Source organism: Giraffa tippelskirchi, chromosome 6, assembly GCF_054371585.1.
Source record: "Giraffa tippelskirchi isolate mGirTip1 chromosome 6, T2T-mGirTip1v1.2.pri, whole genome shotgun sequence".
In the NCBI taxonomy this organism is placed as follows: Eukaryota; Metazoa; Chordata; class Mammalia; order Artiodactyla; family Giraffidae; genus Giraffa; species Giraffa tippelskirchi.
The window spans coordinates 14,154,031-14,177,400 of NC_137280.1; the positions used below are offsets into that span (position 1 = coordinate 14,154,031).

At 44.7% G+C, this 23,370-nt stretch overlaps 1 protein-coding gene across 4 annotated transcripts in view; it reads left to right on the plus strand.

Annotated features, from left to right (window-relative positions):
* The window catches only part of MATN2 (matrilin 2), a 165,617-nt gene that overhangs the window by 15,591 nt on the left and 126,656 nt on the right, over positions 1-23,370 (plus strand). For 2 of the 4 annotated variants that reach the window (XM_081505204.1, XM_081505206.1), the window contains exon 2: positions 703-873. In XM_081505204.1, coding sequence (XP_081361330.1) covers positions 729-873 — 145 coding nt within the window. In that variant the 5' untranslated portion in view covers positions 703-728. The remainder of the gene's footprint in view (positions 1-702; positions 874-23,370) is intronic. The other 2 variants (XM_081505205.1, XM_081505207.1) reach the window with 1 other exon arrangement.

Below are 23,370 nucleotides of genomic sequence, written 5' to 3' on the forward strand. Positions count from 1 at the left end.
GTGCCGGACACTATCCTGAATGCATCAGTTACATGGATTAAGTCACTCAATTAACTAATATTATTCCATATTCCCACATGACATGGGGAGATTAAGTAGCTTGCCCAAGGTCACACACAGTTAGCAAGTGTCAGAGCCATGATTCAGAGCCCGGCAGTCTGGTGCCAGAGTTCAAGCCTTTAACCACTACACCATGCTCCCTCTTAATAGACGCGGGTGGGAGGCAGAGAGGCTGGGAGGTTAAGTCATGTTAACTTATGCAACTATATGTGAATTCCTTGGGAAACATACAGATTAATTCCTGCCATCCACTATAATTAGACTAAGAAAATATTGTTACTTGGACTCCTTGGGTGGAGTTTTCCCTTTTTCAAATCCAGGATATAGAATGTGACTACGAATAATTGATAATAAACTTGACTGAAAAGAAACTTCAGGGTAGATTTTTGTTTTTCTTCCCCCAAGTTTTCAGTTCAGTCTTATGGTGACCAAAGTGGCGAAAAATTCCAGCTATGCACGCCCTGCTCAGACCATTCACGAACCTAGTAGTGGGGTCTGAGGGTCACACACACAAATGGCGTTTTAAGCACGTCTGATTGGGGAAAGGCAGGGGGTGGGAGGGTGCGTGGGTCTACCGCACGTCGGGTTCAGGGAGACCCGGAAACCTCACCCAGCCTCCTTCTCCTGTTATGTTTGTCACAGCCTAGCCCCTCTTCCTCTTCTTGAAGATGGAAAAGATGCTGGTGGGCTGCTTTCTGCTGCTCTTCGGACCGACCCTCCTCCTCCCCGCTGAGGCCAGGGAGCGGCGGCCTCCTCCCAGGTCCATCTCCAGAGGGAGACACGCTCGGACCCACCCTCAGACGGCCCTCCTGGGTGAGTGACGGGGGGCTCCACCCCAGAAACAGCCCAAGGTGGTCGAGGGCGGTCCTCCAATGACGGCGGGGGCCTGCCCTGGGTGCCCACTTTGGGTGTGCTTGGGGGAGAGGGCATCTCATTGGCAGGGAGTTGTCCTGCACTGAGGATGTGGTTGTACATTGGTTTTCAAGTGAAATTAAAACCTCTTCTATTGCAAAACTTTTCATGTAATCTGAAGCTCAGGACTTTTCTCCAGTAAGCAAGGGCGTGAGTTTTCATCTGAAAAGGTCCTGGTTGGACTTACCCGGACAAGGGTGTTGTGAGAATGTTTTCTTGGGTCTGTCTGCTGATCTGTGTTGATGATGCTTCCCGACCTGGCACCTTGGGAAGAAGAGCAGGTTTGTGGAAGGTGGAAGCTGGCACGAAAGAGAGGTGGAATCAAGAGATTAGAAATACAGGATGTCAGAGGTCTGTGTTTCTCTCCCAGAGAACGTGTTTCCTTCAGGCGAATTTTTTTCTTTCTCTGAGAGAAAGGCAAGGTCCTGAAAACACATAGGATATAGAGGAATATGCCTGGTTCTGAAGGTGGGCTCTGGAAGGCTGAGGATTCGGGGGTAACAGGAAGGCTGGCCCGTGGAAAGATGGTGGTTTTGGCATAGACCTGGGTTCGTAGACCTGGCTCTGGTGCTGACCAAGTGGGTACACTTAGGCCACGTAACCTCTCTGAGGTTCAATCTCCTCATCCATAAAGTGGGAATGTTAACGCTGATCTTTGTGAGAAAAAGGCATGGTAATGAATATATGTGAATTAATAGGTACGCAGTGAATGAAAGCTTTCCCACAACCATCATTCCATGAAGTTGTTCTCCAAAACTGTGTTTTTTTTTTTTTTTTCTGACTACATGGCATGCAGGATCTTAGTTCCCCAACCAGAGATTGCATTTGTGCCTATGTAGTGAAATAAGGAGTCTTAGCCCCTGGACCTCCGGAGAAGTCCCTCCAGAACTGTGTTTCATGTTTGTACCTTGTTGGCCAGCCCCTAAAATCTGACCCCCGCCGAAGGCCACTGAGAGAACTGCCACGTGTCTGGTTGCCTCATCGTCTGAAATGACAAGAGGCCAGAGGACCTAGAAGCTCCATTCTGAGAGGTCAGAATCTTTACGGTGCTATAAGCGATGACCCCAACGATGCTGGGCCCTCCATGTCTTTAGTCTTCTGAGAATCTGTCTCCATAGTGACATAAACAAATGATTTCTTTTTTTTTTTAAATTAGTTTATTTATCTATTTTTTTTTCTTTACAATGTTGTATTTGTTTTGCCATACATTGACATGAATCCACCATGGGTGTACATGTGTTCCCCTTCCAGAACCCTCCTCCCACCTCCCTCCCCATCCCATCTCTCTGGGTCATCCCAGTGCACCAGCCCTGAGCACCCTGTATCATGCATCGAACCTGGACTGGCGATTCGTTTCACATATGATAATTTACAAGCTTCAGTGCCATTCTCCCATATCATCCCATCCTTGCCCTCTCCCACAGAGTCCATAATACTGTTCTATATATCTGTGTCTCTTTTAAACAAATGATTTCTGCAAATGTGGAAAGGACTAGGGGACGTTTAGTATACTGATTAAAGGACTTTTTAAAAATGTTTCAAGATGATAAACATATATCATCATATGATAAACATATCTGTCTATCATCTCTCTATCTGTAAAGAGAGGTGGCAGAGGTGTGTGGGTGTGTGTGAGGGAGAGAGAAAGCTAGAAATGCCTGATTCCTAGATCAACAGCAGTGATTATACAGTTGGGTTTCTGATGGGGCTGTTTTTGGAATGAGCCACCCCACACTTGGCCAGAAGAGCATACACGTGCCTCTGGTATTAGCTATCTCTGCCCCTACTCCCTGCCTCTCTCTCTTCCCCCCACATACTTTTTGAACACACACATGCACATAGACACACACACTCACACACTCTCACCTCCCCCCACACACAGACACTGGGCCTCCCCTAGTGGTCAGCATTCACTGCTCTCTCCTTTGACTTGAGCTCGGGCTCTGAAATAGAAACCCCCTGGTCTTCTCAGGTTAGAGATCCTGTTTCGCTAAGGGCATCAACCCCGAGTCTAGCATCCTCCCCCTCCGCGTTTCTGATTTTGCAGCAGAATGTGTCAGGGACAAAGAGGGGGTAGGATATGGCACACCTCTGCCCCCCAAGGAATGGCGTGGCCACTTCCTGATGTGTGGGAGGGCAGCTTGACTTGGGAATGTGGTGAGTGACTGCGAACCATGAAACTGATGGCAAACGCCACGGTTCTGGCCTGGATTCTCTAGTGCCATCTGCTTTCCGTCTACCTTTGACAGCGAACAAAGATGGAGAAGCCGCACTCCTTGTAGTCCTCACCCTGACTGCTTTTTTGATGGCTGGATTTGTGGTATCCACTGCAGAGTGTATTTCACCAATTACTTGCTTGCATGACTGTCTCTGAATGTTTAACAGAGTAGAACCAGAATTGTTTCTTAGGCTAATTTTTCATTTGAATTTTCTGATTTTCTAAAAAAAGAAAATTTATATTTATGTCTAAATTCAACTGAGGGGCTGGATAACAACTCGAGCCTATTAAAAAAATAATGCAGATATTTTTCTGCCTTCCTATAGATGTTTGCATGTCACTCAGGTGGTAGTCCGTGATGTGTGTCCAGGCGGGCTTACCTTCTACTTCATTCATTGATCTGGAATTTCTGCTCTGTGCCAGACATGAGGGGGTTAAAGTGCAACCAAGAAGTACACATGCAGTGGGGAAGACAGATGTGGGAAAGGCCATTAACTTGGTGGAATCTGTAGGGGCATAGCTAAGTTACAGCTCTTCTGTGCCTGCTGTTGGCTCAGTTTAAGAAAGTGGTTCTCAAACTTTTAGGTCTCAGGACCTTTGTACACTCAAAAATTATTGAGGATTCCAAAGAGCTTTTGGTTCTGTGGGTTAAGTCTACTGAGGTTTACTGGATAAGAAATTGAAATGGAGGGACTTCCTTGGTGGTTCAGTGGTTAAGAATCCACCTGCTGGGCTTCCCTGGTGGCTGCCTGTACCTCAATGCAGGAGACTCAGGTTCAATCTCTGGGTCAGAAAGATCCCCTGGAGAAGGAAATGGCAACCCAATCCAGTATTCTTGCCTGGAAAATTCCATGGACAGAGGAGCCTGGTGGGCTATAGTCCATGAGGTCGCAAAAGAGTCAGCCATGACTTAGAGACTGGCAAGGATGCATGGGTGAGTACTCAGTTGTGTTCAACTCTTTGCAACAATAACAAAAAAGAATCCACCTGCCAATGCAGGGGATAGGGGCTCAATCCCTGGTCTCAGAAGATTCCACATGTCGCGGAGCAACTAAGCCCATGCACCATAACTACTGAGCCCGAACTCTAGAGCCCGGGAGCCCCAACTACTGAGCCAACACTCTGCAACAAGAGAAGCCACCACAATGAGAAGCCCACACACTGCAGTGAAGACTCAGTGCAGCCAAAAATAATAAATAAATTGAAAAGGAAAACTTTAAAAATATTAATAAATTTTAAAATAACAGTAATAAACACACAGGGCTTCCCTGGTGGCTCAGCTGGTAAGGAATCTGCCTGCAATGTGGAAGAACTGAGTTTGATCCCTGGGTTGGGAAGATCCCCTGGAGAAGGGAAAGGCTACCCATTCCAGTATTCTGACCTGGAGAATTCCATGGACTATATATTGTCCATGGGGTTGCAAAGAGTCAGACATGACTGAGCGACTTTCACTTCACTTCAATAAACACAAAACCTGATGCATAATGCAAATAAAGATATTTGTACAACGATATTTTCAAAATAAAAATATTATGAGAAGAATGGAGGATTTTACATTTTTGCAACTCTGTTTAATGTCTGGCTTAATTAAAGGCACCTGGATTCTCATTTCTCATCCATTCAGTCTGTCATGAAATACTGTTTGGATTGTGTTACTTGAAGAAAATAGGGCCTCACACAGATATGTAGTCAGAAAAATGAAGAACTTAATCATAATAGCCATTTATATGAGTATGGGTTCTTTGACATGACACCAAAACTTGGCAAATGATAGTTTCTTCAAGATTAATAGTAGTGTGGACTCTAAAACCACCTCAGTATACAGTTTTGAACTATATACACATGTTTGAGAGAGTATAAAAGGCAAACATTAGTGTTGTTACAAAAATAGTTTTGATTTCATGGACCCTCTGGTGGGGGTCCCCAAACCACCTGTTGAAAGTGGCTGGTTCAGGGGAGCATTCCCAGGGAAAGTTGGGACCGCGTGAAGCTGGTAGATGAGCTGCCAGGGAAGGAGTGAGGATGGAGCATGGAGGTGGGGGCGGGTGAGGCCATCGGGACCGCCATGTCTGTAAGGCAAGTGGTCTGGGCTGGAGACAAGCCCAGAGAAGGTGGGAACCAGGTAACTTAGGACCTTGGGGGCACCAAGGCAAAGTCTGGACTTTGTGCTGCAGAGGTGGGAGCCCTGGAAGACTTGAAACTGGCAACAGTGGTGATCATGCTGATTCCCTTTCTACCCACTGTGCCACCTGAACAGCCTAAGTAGGGTGTGCTATGTGTGTGTGTGTGTCCGGCTCTTTGCAACCCTATGGACTGTAGCCCACCAGACTCCTCTGTCCGTGGGATTCTCCAGGCAAGAATACTGGAGTGGGTTGCCATTTCCTTCTGTAGGGGATCTTCCCAACCCAGCGATTGAACCTGGGTCTCCCACATTGCAGGCAGACTCTTTACCGTCTGAGCCACCGGGAAAACCCAGGGTGGGCTATATGCAAAGCCTAAGCTCATGGAAGCTGTTAGATTCTTCCCTCTGCACCTCTCCTGCCTCAGTGGCAGCTGTCCCCTCCTAGACTCCTTCCTAAGTTCCCTTCAGGGTGGTGCTAACTGGAAGTCATGTTGCTCAATACTCCTAATTACTGCCTGCTCTGCGTCTGCACACTTTTCTCTTTATTATGTCACAGTCATATGGGGGTGGAGCTGTCACCAGTGGGGCCATATCAGCCTTTCTGGAAACCTTAACCCTCCTTGCCCAAAGTCCCACTGTATCAGTGATGCCCCTCACTCTTGGAATGAGAGTACATGCAAACCGTCTGTGTGCTTCCACCTGCTGGCTCCCCTGTTTTGTTTGTCTTTTACGAGGTCCTGTTGACATGTGCTGTCTTTTCTAAATTTACCAAGCTCGCTCATTTTATTTCTACTAACTAACCTTGAAACCTTTTCCTTTGCCTGCAATAGACTCCCCTTTCGGATCAATGGCACCCAAAGAATTCATGTTTGTGATTTAAAAGAGCCCTTTGTGACAATAGGACAATAGCTTTGAGAAGTGGGAGGTGGTGCCCCAGAGTGTGTTGGAGAGGGGACGATGGGAGCTGACTTCCCATCCCCTCAACTCTTCTAGGAAAAATTCCAGAGGTGTTCAGGGGGTAAAGGTCATGGAATTTAGTAAAATTTCTTCGAAACAGTTAATTCACTACTTAAAAATAAGCTAATGAAGACAATCGAAGAACTCACAGTATACATCCCCAGATTCTGTTCCTGGGAAGGCATAGTACGTTACTACGCCTTTATCTCCAATTTTGCATATGTCTCTAATTAAACCTGATCTCAGAACATCAGAAAAAATGAAATGTTTCAAACAAGGGGCTGAAGCCTAAGTTAGCAATGTGACCGAAGGAATTGGCTGGCCTAGGGAGTTAAGGGTAAGAATGCCCTACTCTGTGTTGCCAGTGGAAGTTCTTGCCTAGGTTGATAATTATTAACATTTTCAAGCATTGGCTGCCAGTAAATGAATTTCCACATCCTGAAACAATCCCCTTAATTGACATTTGTTGGCACCCTCAGTGAGGGAAGAAAAGCAGATGCCAGAAGACATCTGAACTTTTGGCTTCTGGAAGGACAGACCCATCGAGGCCACCAGTCTTAACATGCCCTGAAGCCACTGGGTCACGGATACAACTTTTGTCTCCTTCCTCGAGCTTTCTGGGGCTTTGTTCACCCTCTTCTACCTGGAGTATTTTTCCTTTGTTGTTGTTGTTCAGTCACTTAGTCATATCCGACTCTTTGCGACCCCATGTACTGCAGCACGCCAGGCCTTCCTGCCCTTCACCATCTCCTGGAGTTTGCTCAAACTCATGTCCATTGAGTTGATGATGCCATCCAACCATCTCATCCTCTGTTATCCTCTTCTCCTCCTGCTTTCAATCTTTCCCAGGATCAGGGCCTTTCCTAATGAGTCGGTTCTTTTCTTGGGGTAAGGCTTATTTTCAGCCTTGGAGAAGGAAACAGCAACCCACTCCAGTACTCTTGCCTGGAAAATCCCATGGACGGAGGAGCCTGGTAGGCTAGAGGCCATGGGGTAGCAAAGAGTAGGGCATAACTGAGTGACTTCACTTTCACTTTCACTATTGTCAGCCAAGGGCAGGCTAAATGCCACCTCCTCCCCCTGCCAGCCAAGCAGGACCCTCCCATCCTGGGATGGGCCACAAGCACTCAGATCCTCTGCCAAGATGTCAACTCACTTTGCTTTATATTCTGAGGGGTAATAATGGCACCTGCCAAGGATTCCTATTCTGGTTATTTTTGTACTTGCCTTGTTTTTAGCATCAGATTGTAAACCCTTGAAGGAAGGGACCGTTTCATGTCTCATGACACCTCTGGAGGTATGATCACTTACTGAGACCTTGCTGTAAGTAGGGAGAGGCCACTCACTTGATCTATGAAAAAAAGACAAAACACTGCAAGGTGGTTATAGGTTTATCTCATTTTTAGACGAGGAAGCCAAGGTGAAGAGAAGTAAAGCGATTTGGCAAATTTGTTAAGGCTTCTGAAAGTGAAAGTCGCTCAGTCCTGTCTGACTCTTTGCGACTCCATAGACTGTAGCCCGCAGGCTCCTCTGTCCATGGGATTCTCCAGGCCAGAATACTGGAGTGGGTAGCCGTTCCCTTCTCCAGGGGATCTTCCCAACCCGGGGATTAAACCCAGGTCTCCCACATTGCAGGCAGATTCTTTACCACCAGGGAAGCCCAAGAACACTGGAGCAGGTAGCCTATCCCTTCTCCAGTGGATCTTCCCAACCCAGGAATTGAACTGGGGTCTCCTGAATTGGCAGGTGGATTCTTTACCAGCTGAGCTACAGACTTCTGAAAATCCAGAATGAAAAGGTGTCCCTCCCAACCCCACCCCACTCCGCGAGAGGATGAGTGGCTAAGGAGTTGTGTGTTTGAGCAAAGAAATACTCGAGCTTGGTACCTGACCAGGAGTTTTGAGCAAACCACGAGATGCCCATCAGTTGTTGGAAGTGTTGCTGCTACTGCAGGTCACACTGAGGTCGCTGACCTCAAGCCCCCTCTTTGGTCCCGCCCACAGTGGAAGGTCCGCCGGTGTTGGACCGCGGAGAGGGTGAGGCATACAGATGGCTGATTTCATTCTCCTGTCCATGGTTGCAGTCTCTTAGCACGTGACCCTGGGAAAGCTACTTTTTGCTCTCCAGTGTATTCATCTATAAAGGGAGGTGGCTGGAGTCAGGGGTCTTTCCTGTCTCATCGGGAGCGTGGTTACATCACCTATTCCGGCCTTCCTGTTGTCCCTTCTCTGGCTCCCAGTGGTAAACCTCTTCTCTCTGCCATCCCCATGCGATCTTTGGCCTTCTTTCCTTCTCTCCAGATGAAAGGGAGAAGTTTTAAGATAGAAGGGATGGGGCCTTAGAATCAGGCAGGGGGTTGGGTTGGGGGTGGGGTAGGGGCGTGGTGCACAGTAAGATCCGGGAAACTGAACACTGGGCCTCAAACCTAACTGCCTCTCAGAAGCTCCTGAAAGACTCATTATACACAGACCGCTGGTTCCCAGGTCCAGAGTGATTCATTCAGTGGGCCTGGATTGGGGCTTGAGAAGTTGCCATTTCTGGAGACCTCAGTTTGAGAACCTTTGCAGGGGAGAAATCTAGGAGTTGGGGTGGGGATGGGCAGAAGGAAGGGATCTTAGTAAGAGATGCTAAGCATGAACCAGAGAGACAGTGCAGGATGAATAACATTTGCTGAGAAAATTGCAGCTGTGGAGTATAGGCGAACTGTCAGCTGGGTCGACTCTTTCTGCGACTTTGAATAAGCCACTCACATTTTCCTACCCAGGGGGAGTTAGCAAAGGGGCAGGGGGCCTCAAGTCTCTTACAACACAGCATTAGCTCACATCTAAAGAAGCCAGTGGCCAGTGTGTGTCTTTATCATCAGAACTGGTTATAAAAATGAAGGTTGATGCGTAGAGCTGATCAAATTGTTTTTAAGTAAAGCAAAGGCTTAGAAAAAAATAAACCCTTTGAAATGAGATCATACCCCCTTTATCAGTCTTCCTCTGTGCATCCTCAGTGACACAGTCAGGGCAGAATTATGGACCCAAAGGAGGGACTGTCATGGCGGCTCCTCAGTCCAGACACAGAAAGTACATCTCATCTCCTCGCTCTCTGCCTGTTTTATGTATAAGGCAACATCTCTGTTATCATTCAGTTGTTATAAACTATATGAAGTGAATTCTTCATTCCTATCTTGTGATTAATACCGAGAAGCTCCAGAAAGGATAGTATCTGACTTAAAACAAGCCACAGAGTTAATAAGTTTCCTAGCCAATGAATATATAACTTGACTTTCTTTCTTCTACAGAGTCTCTCACCTTCTCTTCTCTAGTAAACTTTGTCCCCTTCCTGTTCTGTAACTCTCTTTTATCTCTTCTTCTCCATTCCCTCCCTCCTTCATTTCCTTCTTCAGTTCCAGGATGTTTGATCCTCAGCTTGCCCATGTGTTTGGCATCTACAGTGTGTATGTGTGGGCAGATGGGCTGAGGGGGTGTCCTTTCAGTGGGTGACATAGCCACTGTTCTTTTCTCCTTTTTGATGGCTGCTGCTCTTGGGGGGCAAGGCATACAGCCTTACCCTTCCAGAGCCAATCATGTCCCAGGTTTCCCTACCGGATGATAATAATAACAACATTAATGATGGCTGCCCCTTTTGGGAGAGCATCTACTGTGTGCTAGGCACTGTGCTAGGCAGTTCATTCTTCCTTCTTCGTGGTATTAGTATTATTATCCCCATTTTACAGATGAAGAAACTGAGGCTTAGGTTAAATGTTTTGCTCAAGGTCATGCAACCACTGAGCAGCAGAGGTGGGGTTGGAGAAGCCAACGTAACATTTCCTTTGGCTCAGATTCTTTTCTGCAACCCTGCTCCTCTGTTTTAGCCAGCCGAATTGGACTCATCTTATGAGTGTCCATGGAGGGCAGCCCTAATTTCTCAGTTGGGATTTATTAATAGTGTCCCAACAACACACCCCCGCAGCAGGCTGTCTGCCCCAGCTTGTCAGCCTGGACAGTGATTGCCAGCATCATTGTCTGCGTTGTGTCAGCGATGATAATAACGTGAGAGGTACACAACAGACACTCAGTGAACACAGAGAAGGAGCAAATGAACCAACCAGCAAAGAGGAAAAGTCTCCAGAGAGGAGCCATGGACTGGGGAATATTGCTGAAGACAAGGCATGTGGAAAAAAGTTGAAAGATCTGAGGATGTTTAGTTTGAAAAAAAAGAGAAGATGAGGGGCTCTGAAGGCTGTGTTATGGCACAGTTCAGACTTGTTATTAAGACACTAAGACCTTAAAGAGGAAATGAAGACCCAATTACCTGAGTTTTTAAGGAAACAGATTTTTCTTCCCTGTGAAACTCTGTCACCACCAGATTAGCACAGGGAATGAATTGCCTCCTCAGGCTGTAGGGATATCAAAGGCCTTGTGTGTAGGGGGTTAAATAAACATCTCATCTGTAAACTGCTACATTCCAGGATTCTGGGGAGATGCCTGCAGAATTAAGAAATGAACCCAAAGATAAGGACTTTCTCCTCTATTAAAAAAAAAGCTAAATATTTGCTTTCCAAGAAAAATCTGCCTTAGGAACCTTTGAAATAATGTTTTTTTAAGCAAGGGAGAAACTAAGCCTTTTTTAGTGACGTGCAACATATAATTTGTCGAATTCCTGGGTTTCTCTTCTGGCAATGTTAAGTGAATGAGTGAAAGAATGATTACAGGTAAATTGCCTTACCTTTTTTGGTTACTTCAATGTAGAGCTTGCAGTCAACAAAAATCACTAAGCCTTTATTACAGGTGCTTAGTATCACATAGCAGACTTTTTTTTTTTAGCTTAAGTGGAATACTTTACAATTTTTTGTATTAAATTTTACCTTCTTTGTTTAGGTTCATCATTCTCAGCTAATACGTTTTTCCTCCTTAGCAAGTTTGAATCATTTCCAAATTTGATGAAATGTTTTCTGTATCTTTTTCCAAGTCCCTACTGAAAATATGAAAAGATATTGATATTTTATATTCTTTTGAAATGATTATAAAGAATGATCAATTATCATCTTTACTTAAAAAATTAATGTCTAAATATTTAATGACCCAGATACTGAAAATACAAGGAGAGCTAGTTCCAAAATTACCTGAATAATCAACCCATAAACATTTCATGTATTCATGAGAGGAAATATTATAGAGACTTGAGTTGTATATTAGTTTCTAGAGCTGCCATAACAATGTGGCACAGACTTGAACAACAGAAATTTATTTTCTCATGTCTCTGGTGGCTAGAAATCCCAGATCAAGGATTGGATTCTTGGTGATGTTACCGAATGCAAATCTGTGTGCCTGAGGCACTGTGAGGCCCAAAACCCAAAACTCTTGGAGTTTGAAGCAGAGAAAGGTTTATTGCAAGACCAAACAAGGAGACTGGGTAGCCCATGCCCAAAAAACACCTGAACTCCCCACAGGGTTTCAGCAAAGTGGTTTAAAAGGCCAAGTGAGGAAGGACATCCCAGTGTCTGTGATCAGCTCATGCATAATTCTCTTATTGGTTGATGGTGAAGTAGGAGCATGGTTAACAGTATCAATCCTTAGGTGCCAGGAGGTCTGGGGGCTGCTTGCTCACGATCATCAGGTAATTGATTTCTTCCATTTGGTGGTTTTTAGCATCTGAAAAACTCAGGAAATATGCATGACATCCTATTCTCTGGGTACTTCAGAGAGGAGCTGGGGGGTAGGGAGGAGGGGTCTGTCTCTGTGGAGTCCTGCTCAATTAAGTGAGGCCTCTCCTCTGGGTTTGCAGACAACTGCCAGCTCCCTGTGAATTCACATGGGCTTCCCTCTGTCCCCATCTGCATCCACATTTCCTCTTCTTATAAGGACACCAGTCACACTGGATTAGAGGTGGCCCTAATGATCTCATTTAACCTTTGTCATCTCTTGAAAGACCTCATCTCCAGATACCGTCATATTTGGAGATACTAGACTTCAACTTACGAATTTTCCAGTTTGTGGAAGACAGTATGTCTTCTCTGACATGTTCCTAAGTAGCCTCTTTTCCCTTTCTGATTCACCTCACCTTCCCATTTCAGGGTGATATGACTGTTCCTGACATGTTCAAAGACTCCAGCAGTGTGGAACTTATTAGTTTACTGTCGTGCATTCCTGAGACTTTAAAGCAGGTCGGACAAACCCGATGGGTTGGGCAGCCAACATCTTCGGGCTGCAGATGGGAAACCAGTGCCATCTGGCCAGGATGTGAAACCAGGTCCAAGTAAGATCTTTCAAAAGCCAGGAATTAAAACCACTAACTCAGAAAAGCTTCCTTTCAGTATATCCAGAGAAGGCTGATTTATAGGGAAGGATGAAAGGAGGGTACTGTGTGTATTTTGGCTCCTCGGAGGACGGTGAGGCTGGGAAAGGAGGAGGAGGGAGACGTTTTCGTAAGCCCGCAACCAGCCAATGAGTAAGAACATCAAAGAGGAAGCTGGACGGCCAGACACACAAAGAGCTGATGCAGGGGACAGGGCTGGGGGAGAAACCAGAGGGATCTGACCACTTGGGCTGGGAGGCAGGAGGGGCCTTTGGAAAGGCACGATGGAGTATGTGCAGTGAGCGACATTTGGCCAGGAGAAACCCTGGGAGGATGAGCTCCAGAGGCCTTTCAAGTCAGGCTGGACCATGAAGTAAACTGCAGAGGAATCCTGTCCAAAGGGCTCAGATCTGGCCAAACCTATGAGAGGCTGCTTTCCATCTCCAGCTCTTCATTCCCCAGCCCTGACCCTGGGCCTCCTCCCAGTCTACTCCATCCATTCATTGAATAAATATGTTCTGAGAGCCCCCACGTTCCAAGCACTGTGCTAAGCCTGGTGCAAAATGAAGAATTCCTACATCTTTGGGACGTGTTAATGGGACAGCCAGGGAGGCACCCCCTCCTCCTCAGCCTCCCATTCGCCAGTGTCCTGCGGCTGTCCTGTCTGGGGTTGCCCCAACCACTGAAGGTAGCCGGCTCCTTCACTCCGTTCTTCCAGTCCAACTTGAATTTGTCTCCCCTCTTCCAATCAAATTTGTCTCCCCTCTTCCAATCAAACCTGACTTTGTTGCCAAAAAGAAGAGAAATAGACAGACCATCCATTTACCAGCTGTTTTTCCTAAACCAAAATAATTTAGTTCTAATACGTGATCTTCATTTAATAATTTGCCTTGGTTTTATCATTTATTCATTCAGGGAACACACTTTGAGTATCCTGGCAAGGCACTGTTTAGATGCCAGTGATACTGCAGGGTCAGACCTGGTCATAGCTGTCTCACTCATGCTTTAGGGTTTGGTACACATTCCTCCGTTTTCAGGCAGCCTAGGTCTTTTGGGGGAAATAGGATCAGTGAGAGAAGACGCCCTCAAGAGCCAGTAAAACTTAGTCATAAAACCATCTGGGCTTGATGCCCTCTGTAGAGAGGATGCATTTGACAAGTTATTCAATTTCTTGAAGAGTCATTAGTCTATTCAGGTTTTCTATTTCTTCTTGAGTCTATTTGATAATTGGTATTTTCCTTAAAAATGGTCCGATTTGTCTGTATTTTTGAATCTGCTGGCATACAATAGTTCACAACACTGTATTTTAACATGGGGCATGCATTCTATTCTTTGATTTTCTTTTTGGCTGTGATGGGTCTTTGCTGAGGTTCTTGGGCTCTGCATTGCAACGTGCAGGCTTTCTCTAGTTGCATTGAATGAGCCTAGCCATCTCGTGGCATGTGGGATCCCAGTTCCCTATCTAGGGATTGAGCCCATGTCCCTTGCATTGGCAGGCAGATTCTTAACCATGGACCACCAGGGAAGTCCCAGGAGATGCTATTCTTTAACAAAGAGTGCCCAGCATTTTTTCCCCCATAGTCCACAGAACTCTGAGCAAAAATTCTGAAGGAACATTGAGCCCTGGCGGACAAGTGTGCAGACGATAGGGAAGGTGTCTTCATGTACTCAGGTTTCCCTGATACTACGTGGCATTTGCTTTACAGTTTTACAAAGATCTTTGTAAGCTCTGAGAGCTTTACAGTTTTACAAAGCTCCTACTGAGCAACTGACACACACACACACACGCGTGTGCAAAAGGCTTTCCTTACTTCCTTTTCCTCACAAAGCCCTTGAGAGATAGATTTTGTAATAATCCCCAGCTACAGATAAGAAAACAATCCGATCAGAGATGTTAATTTATCTGTGATATTCAGACAAAGCTGGAAATCACTCCTAGATCACACCATTTTAATTAGAAGAGAGTTTAGAGGTCATCTCATTAAAAAGTTTCTAACCTGGGGTCCATGGGCTTCCAAAGATCCCTTGGATAGACTTCAGTGGGTCCAGAATCTGGATGGGAAAAAAATAACATCCTTTTCCACTGACCTCTAACTGCAATATAGCATTTCCTTCTATTATAATTGTAAACCACAAACCACAGGAGCAGCAGCAGTGCTGTCTCAGCGATAGAGATCACAGATCTGTTCATGGCACGTTACAGTCATCAGAGATAATTCAAAATAGTGCTTACACTCCTCACTACTTCAGAATAACACTCGTTAGGAACTCACCTTTCTACCTTGTTATTTAATGTTATTTTTGAAAGTCCATCTGTTACTCTATCCCCAGTTTTTTTTTTTTAATATCTTGATTCACTGTAGTTCAAATAATTGACCTCCTTTTTCATCCTTGGCATTTAAAAAATTTTTATTTATTGTGCTACTATACACATAACATAATATTAGCTATTTGAGTCATTTTAAAGTGTACAGTTCAGTGGCAATAAGTACATTTACATTGTTTTGCAACCATCATCACTGTCTATTTCCAGAACATTTTGAACATTTTCATTATTCCCGAGCAGGAATTTTCTATCCATTAAGAAATAACCCCCATCCCTCCCTCTCCATCCCTCAAGAGTTTCTTTTCTACTTTCTGTCTCTTTGTTGCCTATTCTAGATACCTTGTGTAAGTAGAATGAGGTCATATTTGTTCTTTTGTCTGACTTTTCACTCAGTGTAATGTTTTTCAGGTGCATGCATGTTGTAGCATGCATCAGAACTTCATTGTTTTCTGGCTGAGGAATGTTCCAGTATATGTATATACCACATTTTGGTTATGCTTTCACCTCTTGATGGACACTTGTGTTGTCTCCACCTTTCGGCTACTTGAATAACGTTGCTATGAACATTGGCAAACAGGTATCTGTTTGAGTCTCTGCTTTCATTTGGGAGGGGATATGTACCAAGGATGGAATCGCTGGGAAACATGGTCATTCTGTGTTTAACTTTTCTGAAGAAATGCCAGACTGTACCACAGTGGTACACTTTGCACCATTTTGCATTCCCACCAACAGTGCACAAAGTTTCCAATATTTCCACATCCTCACCAACACTTGTTATTCTCCTTTTTTTTTTTCTTTTCTAATAGCCATCCTAGTGAGTGTTGCATTTCATTTTGGACTTTTAACAGCTGTATTCTGAGAAGGCATCATGGGCTTCATTAGGCTGCCTTGGAAGTCCCTGGTACAAATAAGGGTTAAGTGAGGGAGTCAGAGTCCAGAAATACTGTTCCTTGCTCAAGGTGAAGTAATTGACCAGCAGCAGCCTTGGGCTTCACACCAAGTCTTCTCGGGCTCAGGGGAGCACTTTCCCCTCCTAACACATGGGCTGTTGTCATGTAGACATTTGCCTCAGCCAGTGGTCAGACTGAGTCAGGGCTGGAACAAAGCCATCAACCAGCCAGTCACTGAAGCTGAGGCCAGCCCCAGATGCAGACGAGACGGACATAATCCCTGTCTGCAAACCACTGCGATGTAAAACTGCCACACGCAACCACGGCAGCTATATCTTTATTTGTTCAACAAACATTGAGTGCCTTGTGTGAAATCAAACACCATCCTCAGTTGGAGTGTCTCAGAGGCACCCAAGGGGACATCCCTTGGAGATGCTCAAGTGATAGTTTCATTTCTGGGTTAAAGTTCAAGAGGGAAAAAGAACGCTGCCTGTGTTTCCTTTCAATACAGAATTGCGTTCTGACCTGTTGTTTCCTGACCAGGAGCCTCTAGCTCTGCAGAGACAGCCTAAGATGGCTTCAGTCTCATGGCCCCATTTTCTTACTGACCTTCCAATCAACCATGGCTCCTGAACCTTTCCACACCTGCCACCACACTTGTCAGCTTGGTTTTATAAATAACCATAGCTAAGCTCAGTTGGTAAAGAATCTGCCTGCAATGCAGGAGACTCGTGTTCACTCCCTGGTTGGCAACCGGGTTCGATCCCTGGGTTGGGGAGATCCCCTGGAGAAGGAAATGGCAACCCACTCCAGTATTCTGGCCTGGAGAATCCCATGGACAGAGGAGCCTGGTGGGCTACAGTCCATGGGGTCATAAAGAATCTAATATGACTGAAGAGACTAAACCACCACCAACTTTTAACAAGTGTGAATTCTAGCTTTCCACCATGTGATCATGGGTAAGTAAGCAGAACCATTCTAACCCCAGTTGTCTTGTCTGTGAAATGGGGATGATAATCACACCTCCCTCAGAGTGGGAGTGAGGATGGAATGAGATCCTGCAGATAAAGGGCTTTGCACAAAGCCTGGCATGGAGTTAGCTTTCAACACATGCTTATTGCTGCTTATAGTCGCATTTTAAAGTTTATTTTTAAAAAACATTTTGTACATTGCAAAGTGGTGTTAACAGCTCCCACTCTACTGTGAGATCTTTAAAACTAGGAGCTAGGTCTTTTCATCTCTGGCTTTAAAGCATCTGGTGTAGTAGCCTCACAATAAATGTGTAGTGAAGAAATGAATGAGAGAGGACATTTATTAATATTATTAGTACTGTTACCTTTATTTGAGCATCTACTGATTTAAATATAAAATAGCAATTTTTTTCTTTTTCAACCTTAAATCAGATATTGATCTTAGAGAAGAATGTCTAAAAAACTGGTTACATGAGCATTTCAGAAAATACGCTTAGTTAGCAAAACAGTTTAATAAAATTTTATTCGTAAAATGTCAGAACATGTACCATGAAATTCATTCATTTATACATAGAACACATTTCTGTTGAGTAACTACTCCACAGCAAGACTGGTATCAGTAGTGAAATTTCTGTCATGTTTTATATGGCAGAAACCAACACAGTATTGTAAAGCAATTATCCTCCAATTAAAAATAAATAAAGTGGAAACTTACATTACCATATGTAAAATAGATAGCCAATGGAAATTTTCTGTATGGCTCAGGAAACTCAAATAAGGGTTCTGTATCAACCTAGACAGGTGGGATGGGGAGGGAGGTTCAAAAGGGAGGGGATATACGTATATCTATGGCTGATTCATGTTGAGGTTTGACAGAAAACAACAAAATTCTGTAAAGCAATTATCCTTCAATTAAAAAATTAATTAATTAAAAAAATGAAATTTTTAAAAAGTAGTGAAATATGTGGATATTAGTTAGGGTGCAACTGGCATAAGCTAACAGTGTTTTTATTAAAAGATACTTGAATATCTTACGAAAAATCTGGAGGTCAGTAATTCCTGGTTTGTGGCATTGGCTCAGCTTTATTATTGACACCAGGGTTCTTTCCAACTTTAAGCTGCCTCATCCTGGGATATTGACTTTCCTTTCTTAGGCCTCAGGCTTTATAGTCGCAAGATGGCTGCTGCAGCTCCAAACATCACATCCTTCCATGGTCATGGTCAAGGCAGGAAGAGAATAGGGGTAGAGGAAAGAAAATTTTTTCATCCCTTTACGTACTCCTTTTATCAGAGACCAAAATCTTCAGTACCCTTTCCTTTCCTCCCCACTAGCCAAAACTGGATTGCCTGCCTATCCAACTACCTCATCTGGAGGCTGGAATAACCATGTCCTGTAAGGAGTCATTCCTGGCAGGGGATGAGATCGCTCCTCACAGAGTTCATGGTCACTTCTTTGTTCCCTGGAATCTTAGCAAGGGAGCAGGAAGGGAATGGGAAAGAAATGAAGTTTAAGAAGGCACCTATTAGTGTGATCCAGTCTACCGTGTTAAGCCATTTTTTTGAAGGTGGCAAGGAGACCGCTTCTGAATCCAGGATGTTCCAGACTCACCTGAAGCATTTAGAACAGCAATGCCAGTGTAGTGTGGCTCAGGGAAGTAACATGCGGGCCTTGGTGGGTCATTGTTAGGACTTGGGTTTTCTCCGAGAGATGAGGACTAAAGGAGTGACATGATTTCACTTTTGTTTAAAGTATCGCTCTGGCTATTGGATTGACTACAGTCTGCATAGGAACAAAGGCAAATACCATTTAGGAAGCTAACACCATCCTCCAGGTGAGGGATGTTGGTGGAGGTGATCACTTCTGGAGTGTAATGAAAAACTAAGAAATACTTCATTTGTGGCAAGTTTCCTCAAACCTTCTGGGAATTGCTGGGAATTTATGGGTATAGCCCACAGAGTACCTACAGTTACAAGGAGGGAACATAAATGGAACATAAAGTCATGTGGGTTGCCCCTTTCTGTAGCTGCGTGTGTACATTTGTTGTTCCCTGAAGGCAATGGCAACCCACTCCAGTACTCTTGCTTGGAAAATCCCACGGGTGGAGGTGCCTGGTGGGCTGCAGTCCATGGGGTCACGAAGAGTCGGACATGACTAAGCGGCTTCACTTTCACTTTTCACTTTCATGCATTGGAGAAGGAAATGGCAACCCACTCAGTGTTCTTGCCTGTAGAATCCCAGGGACGGAGGAGCCTGATGGGCTGCTGTCTATGGGGTCACACAGAGTCAGACACGACTGAAGCGACTTAGCAGCAGCAGCAGCAGCAGTAAATCAATTATGAAGAGTATGAATTCTAGATTCCTGGATTCAAACCCATGTTCTACCACTAACTAACTGTGTGACCTCGGGCAAATTACTCTAACCTCTCTGAGCCTGTTTTCCCACCTGTTAAATGGAGATAACAGGTTGTTGTGCAAAGTAAGGGGTTAGTACATGTAGCATTGTATTGATATATAATGGTTACCAATTAATATTAGCTATCATTGGTTGGTGGTTGGTTTAATTGCTAAATCGTGTCCGACTGTTGAGACTCCATGGACTGTAGCCCACCAGGCTCCTCTGTCCATGGGATTCTTCAGGCAAGAGTACTGGAGTGGGTTGCCATTTCCTTCTCTAGGGGATCTTCCCGATCCAGGAATCAAACCCCGGTCTCCTGCATTGCAGGCCGACTGTTTACCAACTGAGCTACAAGGGAAGCTCCAGCTATCATTATATATATGTGTCTAGTCACTTGTAAAAGTCAAGGTATATCTCTATTTAATTCATTTTTCTTAAAACCATAGCACGCAAGAGCTGGAAAGGAACAGAGAAATTATTTAGTCCAACCCTAGAGATCAAAGTTACATAGCCACTCTCCCTCCAAAAAAGAAGGTTTTGTGGCCCCTGTCATCTAGCAGGTGGCAGAGTGGAGACCAGAAGATGGGTCTCTGGGCTCCCAGTCCACAGCAATGCTTTCATTGCCTTGCCGTGTTGCTTCCATGCAGCCCTCAACACAATACCAGGTAGAAATAATAAAAATAACAGAAATAATTATTTGATTTTCACTTCATGCCAGGCACCATCGTAAGCACTTTACACATGCTCACTTATTTAATCTTCATGGCACCCCTCTGAGATAGGTACAGTCATTGTCTCTGTCTTGCAGAAGAGGAAACTGAAGGTTAGAGAAAGCAAGGACCTTGATCAGGATGGAGAATGTGCATGGTGTGCGCCGACAAGGAGTCAGAAGGCTGCCCCAGCGTTAGCCCACATGATCTTCCTCATTGTAAAATAAGGAAACTGAACCCAGTCTTTCAAGTCCCTTTTCAGTTTTAGAATTTGCATATCCTAAGTGCTTTGTGATGATTAATTCTGCAAGAAATACCGTTTCAGTTCATTAAATTTGCTGTCTTATTAACTGCTCTTCATTTTAATTATCAGCTGCAAGAAAGAACTATTTGTGAAACTGCCTAGAAACCAAAGTCACCCAGTCTGTGAGGGATTCCTGAAATGTTATTTCGGGTTTCCATGGCAACCCTAACATTGGACGGATAGCTTAATGGAGTCAACTGCAGCAGCTGGAGCCCAGCATTCGCTGGAGCACCCAAGTGATGAGGAAACAAGTCGCTGGCTGAGTAGATTTCCTTTTGTGTCGACTGTCTCAGTGTACTTAGAGAGTGGAAACCTAAGCCCAGCTAAGTAAGAATGGAGGAAGTGGAGCGTCATCTGAGTGGAGAGAGAAGACAAGTTTCCAAATGAAATAGTGATGAGAACAACTCAGGTGCCTGAGGAAGTCACTGTAGAGAGGAGCGTAGCGTACAGAGGCTTCAGGGAAGGGGAGTAGCGTTAGCCCCACTTCTGCAAAGCTTGGATGGACTGGGCCTTCAGGTGAGCTTCGAGGACTGAGCATGTCCTGTTGTGTTTTTTTGTTCCAGTATATTTGGAATTTTCATCGGGTACCCACTGTGGATGAAGGGGGCATCAAGAAGGCAGATATACTGAGGAGCTGATGGGACAACCAGGGCCAGTGCAGGAAGCAAAGCTCTCTTGGTATATTAAGCAGAAAGGGATTTCATACAGAGAATTAGGTGCTTGTGTAGTTTTGGAAAGGTTAGAAGAGTGGAAGTTCAGGGCCATCACCTAAGAACCGTTGCTGGAATTGGGACGTTGTTGCTGCTGTAACTGCATCTGTGAAGCTGCTGGGCTGACACTGGGACATGGAGTCTATGCTCCTACAACCTTACTTGCCAGCAGAAACAGGCTCCACCTCCCTTCCTCCTTTGTGAGTGTTATCTAGTTGATGTTACCTAATTCTCACCCAGAACCCTAGCTGCAAGGGAGTCAGGGAAATGTGTTCCTTGTCTTTTTAGCTTCTGCAGTACAGAGGACTCATAAAAAGAGGTGGGGGTTCATGCTGAGTGCAGTTGTCATTCAATCCATAGTTATTTCCTTGAAACCTTGAATTAACTAGGGAAAGAAATAGAGAAAGAGGAGTTGGACACCCAAGAGGGATGAGTTGGAAGGGCCCAGCTGCTGACCTAAGGTTTCTGCTCCACCAGCTGAAAGGCCTTCAGTAGACTCAATCCAGGATTAGGTAACAAAGGGGCAGAAACTCAACTCCTAAAGACAAAGGAGTTGTCTTTAACATACAGAAGACTAACAAACACATGAAAAGATGCTCAACATTGCTCATTATTCAGTTCAGTTCAGTCGCTCAGTCGTGTCCGACTCTCTGCGACCCCATGAATTGCAGCACGCCAGGCCTCTCTGTCCATCACCAACTCCCAGAGTCTACCCAAACCCATGTTCATCGAGTCGGTGATGCCATCCAACCATCTCATCCTCTGTCGTCCCCTTCTCCTCCTGCCCCCAATCCTACCCAGCATTAGGGTCTTTTCCAATGAGTCAACCCTTCGCATGAGGTGCCCAAAGTATTGGAGCTTCAGCTTCAACATCAGACCTTCCAATGAACACCCAGGATTGATCTCTTTTAGGATGGATTGATTGGATCTCCTTGCAGTCCAAGAAACTCTCAAGAGTCTTCTCCAGCACCACAGTTCAAAAGCATCAATTCTGCGGCGCTCAGCTTTCTTCACCATCCAACTTTCACATCCATACATGACCACTGGAAAAACCATAGTCTTGACTAGACGGACTTTTGTTGGCAAAGTAATGTCTCTGCTTTTAAACATGCTATCTAGGTTGGCCATAACCTTCCTTCCAAGGAGTAAGCGTCTTTTAATTTCACGGCTGCAGTCACCATCAGCAGTGATTCTGGAGCCCAAAAAAGTAAAGTCTGACACTGTTTCCACTGTTTCCCCATCTATTTCCCATGGAGTGATGGGACCAGATGCCATGATCTTAGTTTTCTGAACGTTGAGCTTTAAGCCAACTTTTTCACTTTCCTCCTTCACCTTCATCAAGAGGCTCTTTAGTTCTTCTTCACTTTCTGCCATAAGGGTGGTGTCATCCGCATATCTGAGGTTATTGATATTTCTCCCGGCAATCTTGATTCCAGCTTGTGTTTCTTCCAGCCCAGCATTTCTCATGATGTACTCTGCATATAAGTTAAATAAGCAGGGTGACAATATACAGCCTTGACGTGCTCTTTTTCCTATTTGGAACCAGTCTGTTGTTCCATGTCCAGTTCTAACTGTTGCTTCCTGACCTGCATACAGGTTTCTCAAGAGACAGGTCAGATGGTCTGGTATGCCCATCTCTTTCAGAATTTTCCACAGTTTATTGTGATCCACACAGTCAAAGGCTTTGGCATAGTCAATAAAGCAGAAATAGATGTTTTTCTGGAACTCTCTTGCTTTTTTGATGATCCAGCGGATATTGGCAATTTGATCTCTGGTTCCTCTGCCTTTTCTAAAACCAGCTTGAACATCTGGAAGTTCACAGTTCACGTATTGCTGAAGCCTGGCTTGGAGAATTTTGAGCATTACTTTACTAGCATGTGAGATGAGTGCAATTGTGCAGTAGTTTGAGCATTCTTTGGCATTGCCTTTCTTTGGGATTGGAACGAAGACTGACCTCTTCCAGTCCTGTGGCCACTGCTGAGTTTTCCATATTTGCTGGCATATCGAGTGCAGCACTTTCACAGCATGCTCATTATTAGAGAAATGCAAATCAAAACTGCAATGAGCTATCACCTCACGCCAGTCAGAATGGCCATTATCAAGAAGTCTACAAACAATAAATGCTGGAGAGGGTGTGAAGAAAAGGAAACACTCTCACACTGTTGTGGAAATGTAAATGGATACAGCCACTATGGAAGATGGTACGGAGATTCCTTAAAAAACTAGGAATAAAACCACCATAGGACCCAGTGATCCCACTCCTAGGCATATACCTGAGGAAACCAAAATTGTAAAAGACACATGTATTCCATTGTTCATTTCTGTACTATTTACAATAGCTAGAACATAGAAGCAACCTGGATGTCCGTCGACAGATGAATGGATAAAGAAGTTGTGGTACATATACACAATGGAATATTACTCAGCCATAAAAAGGAATGGCTTTGAGTCAGTTTTAATGAGGTGGGTGAACCTAGAACCTATTATATAGACTGAAGTAAGTCAGAAA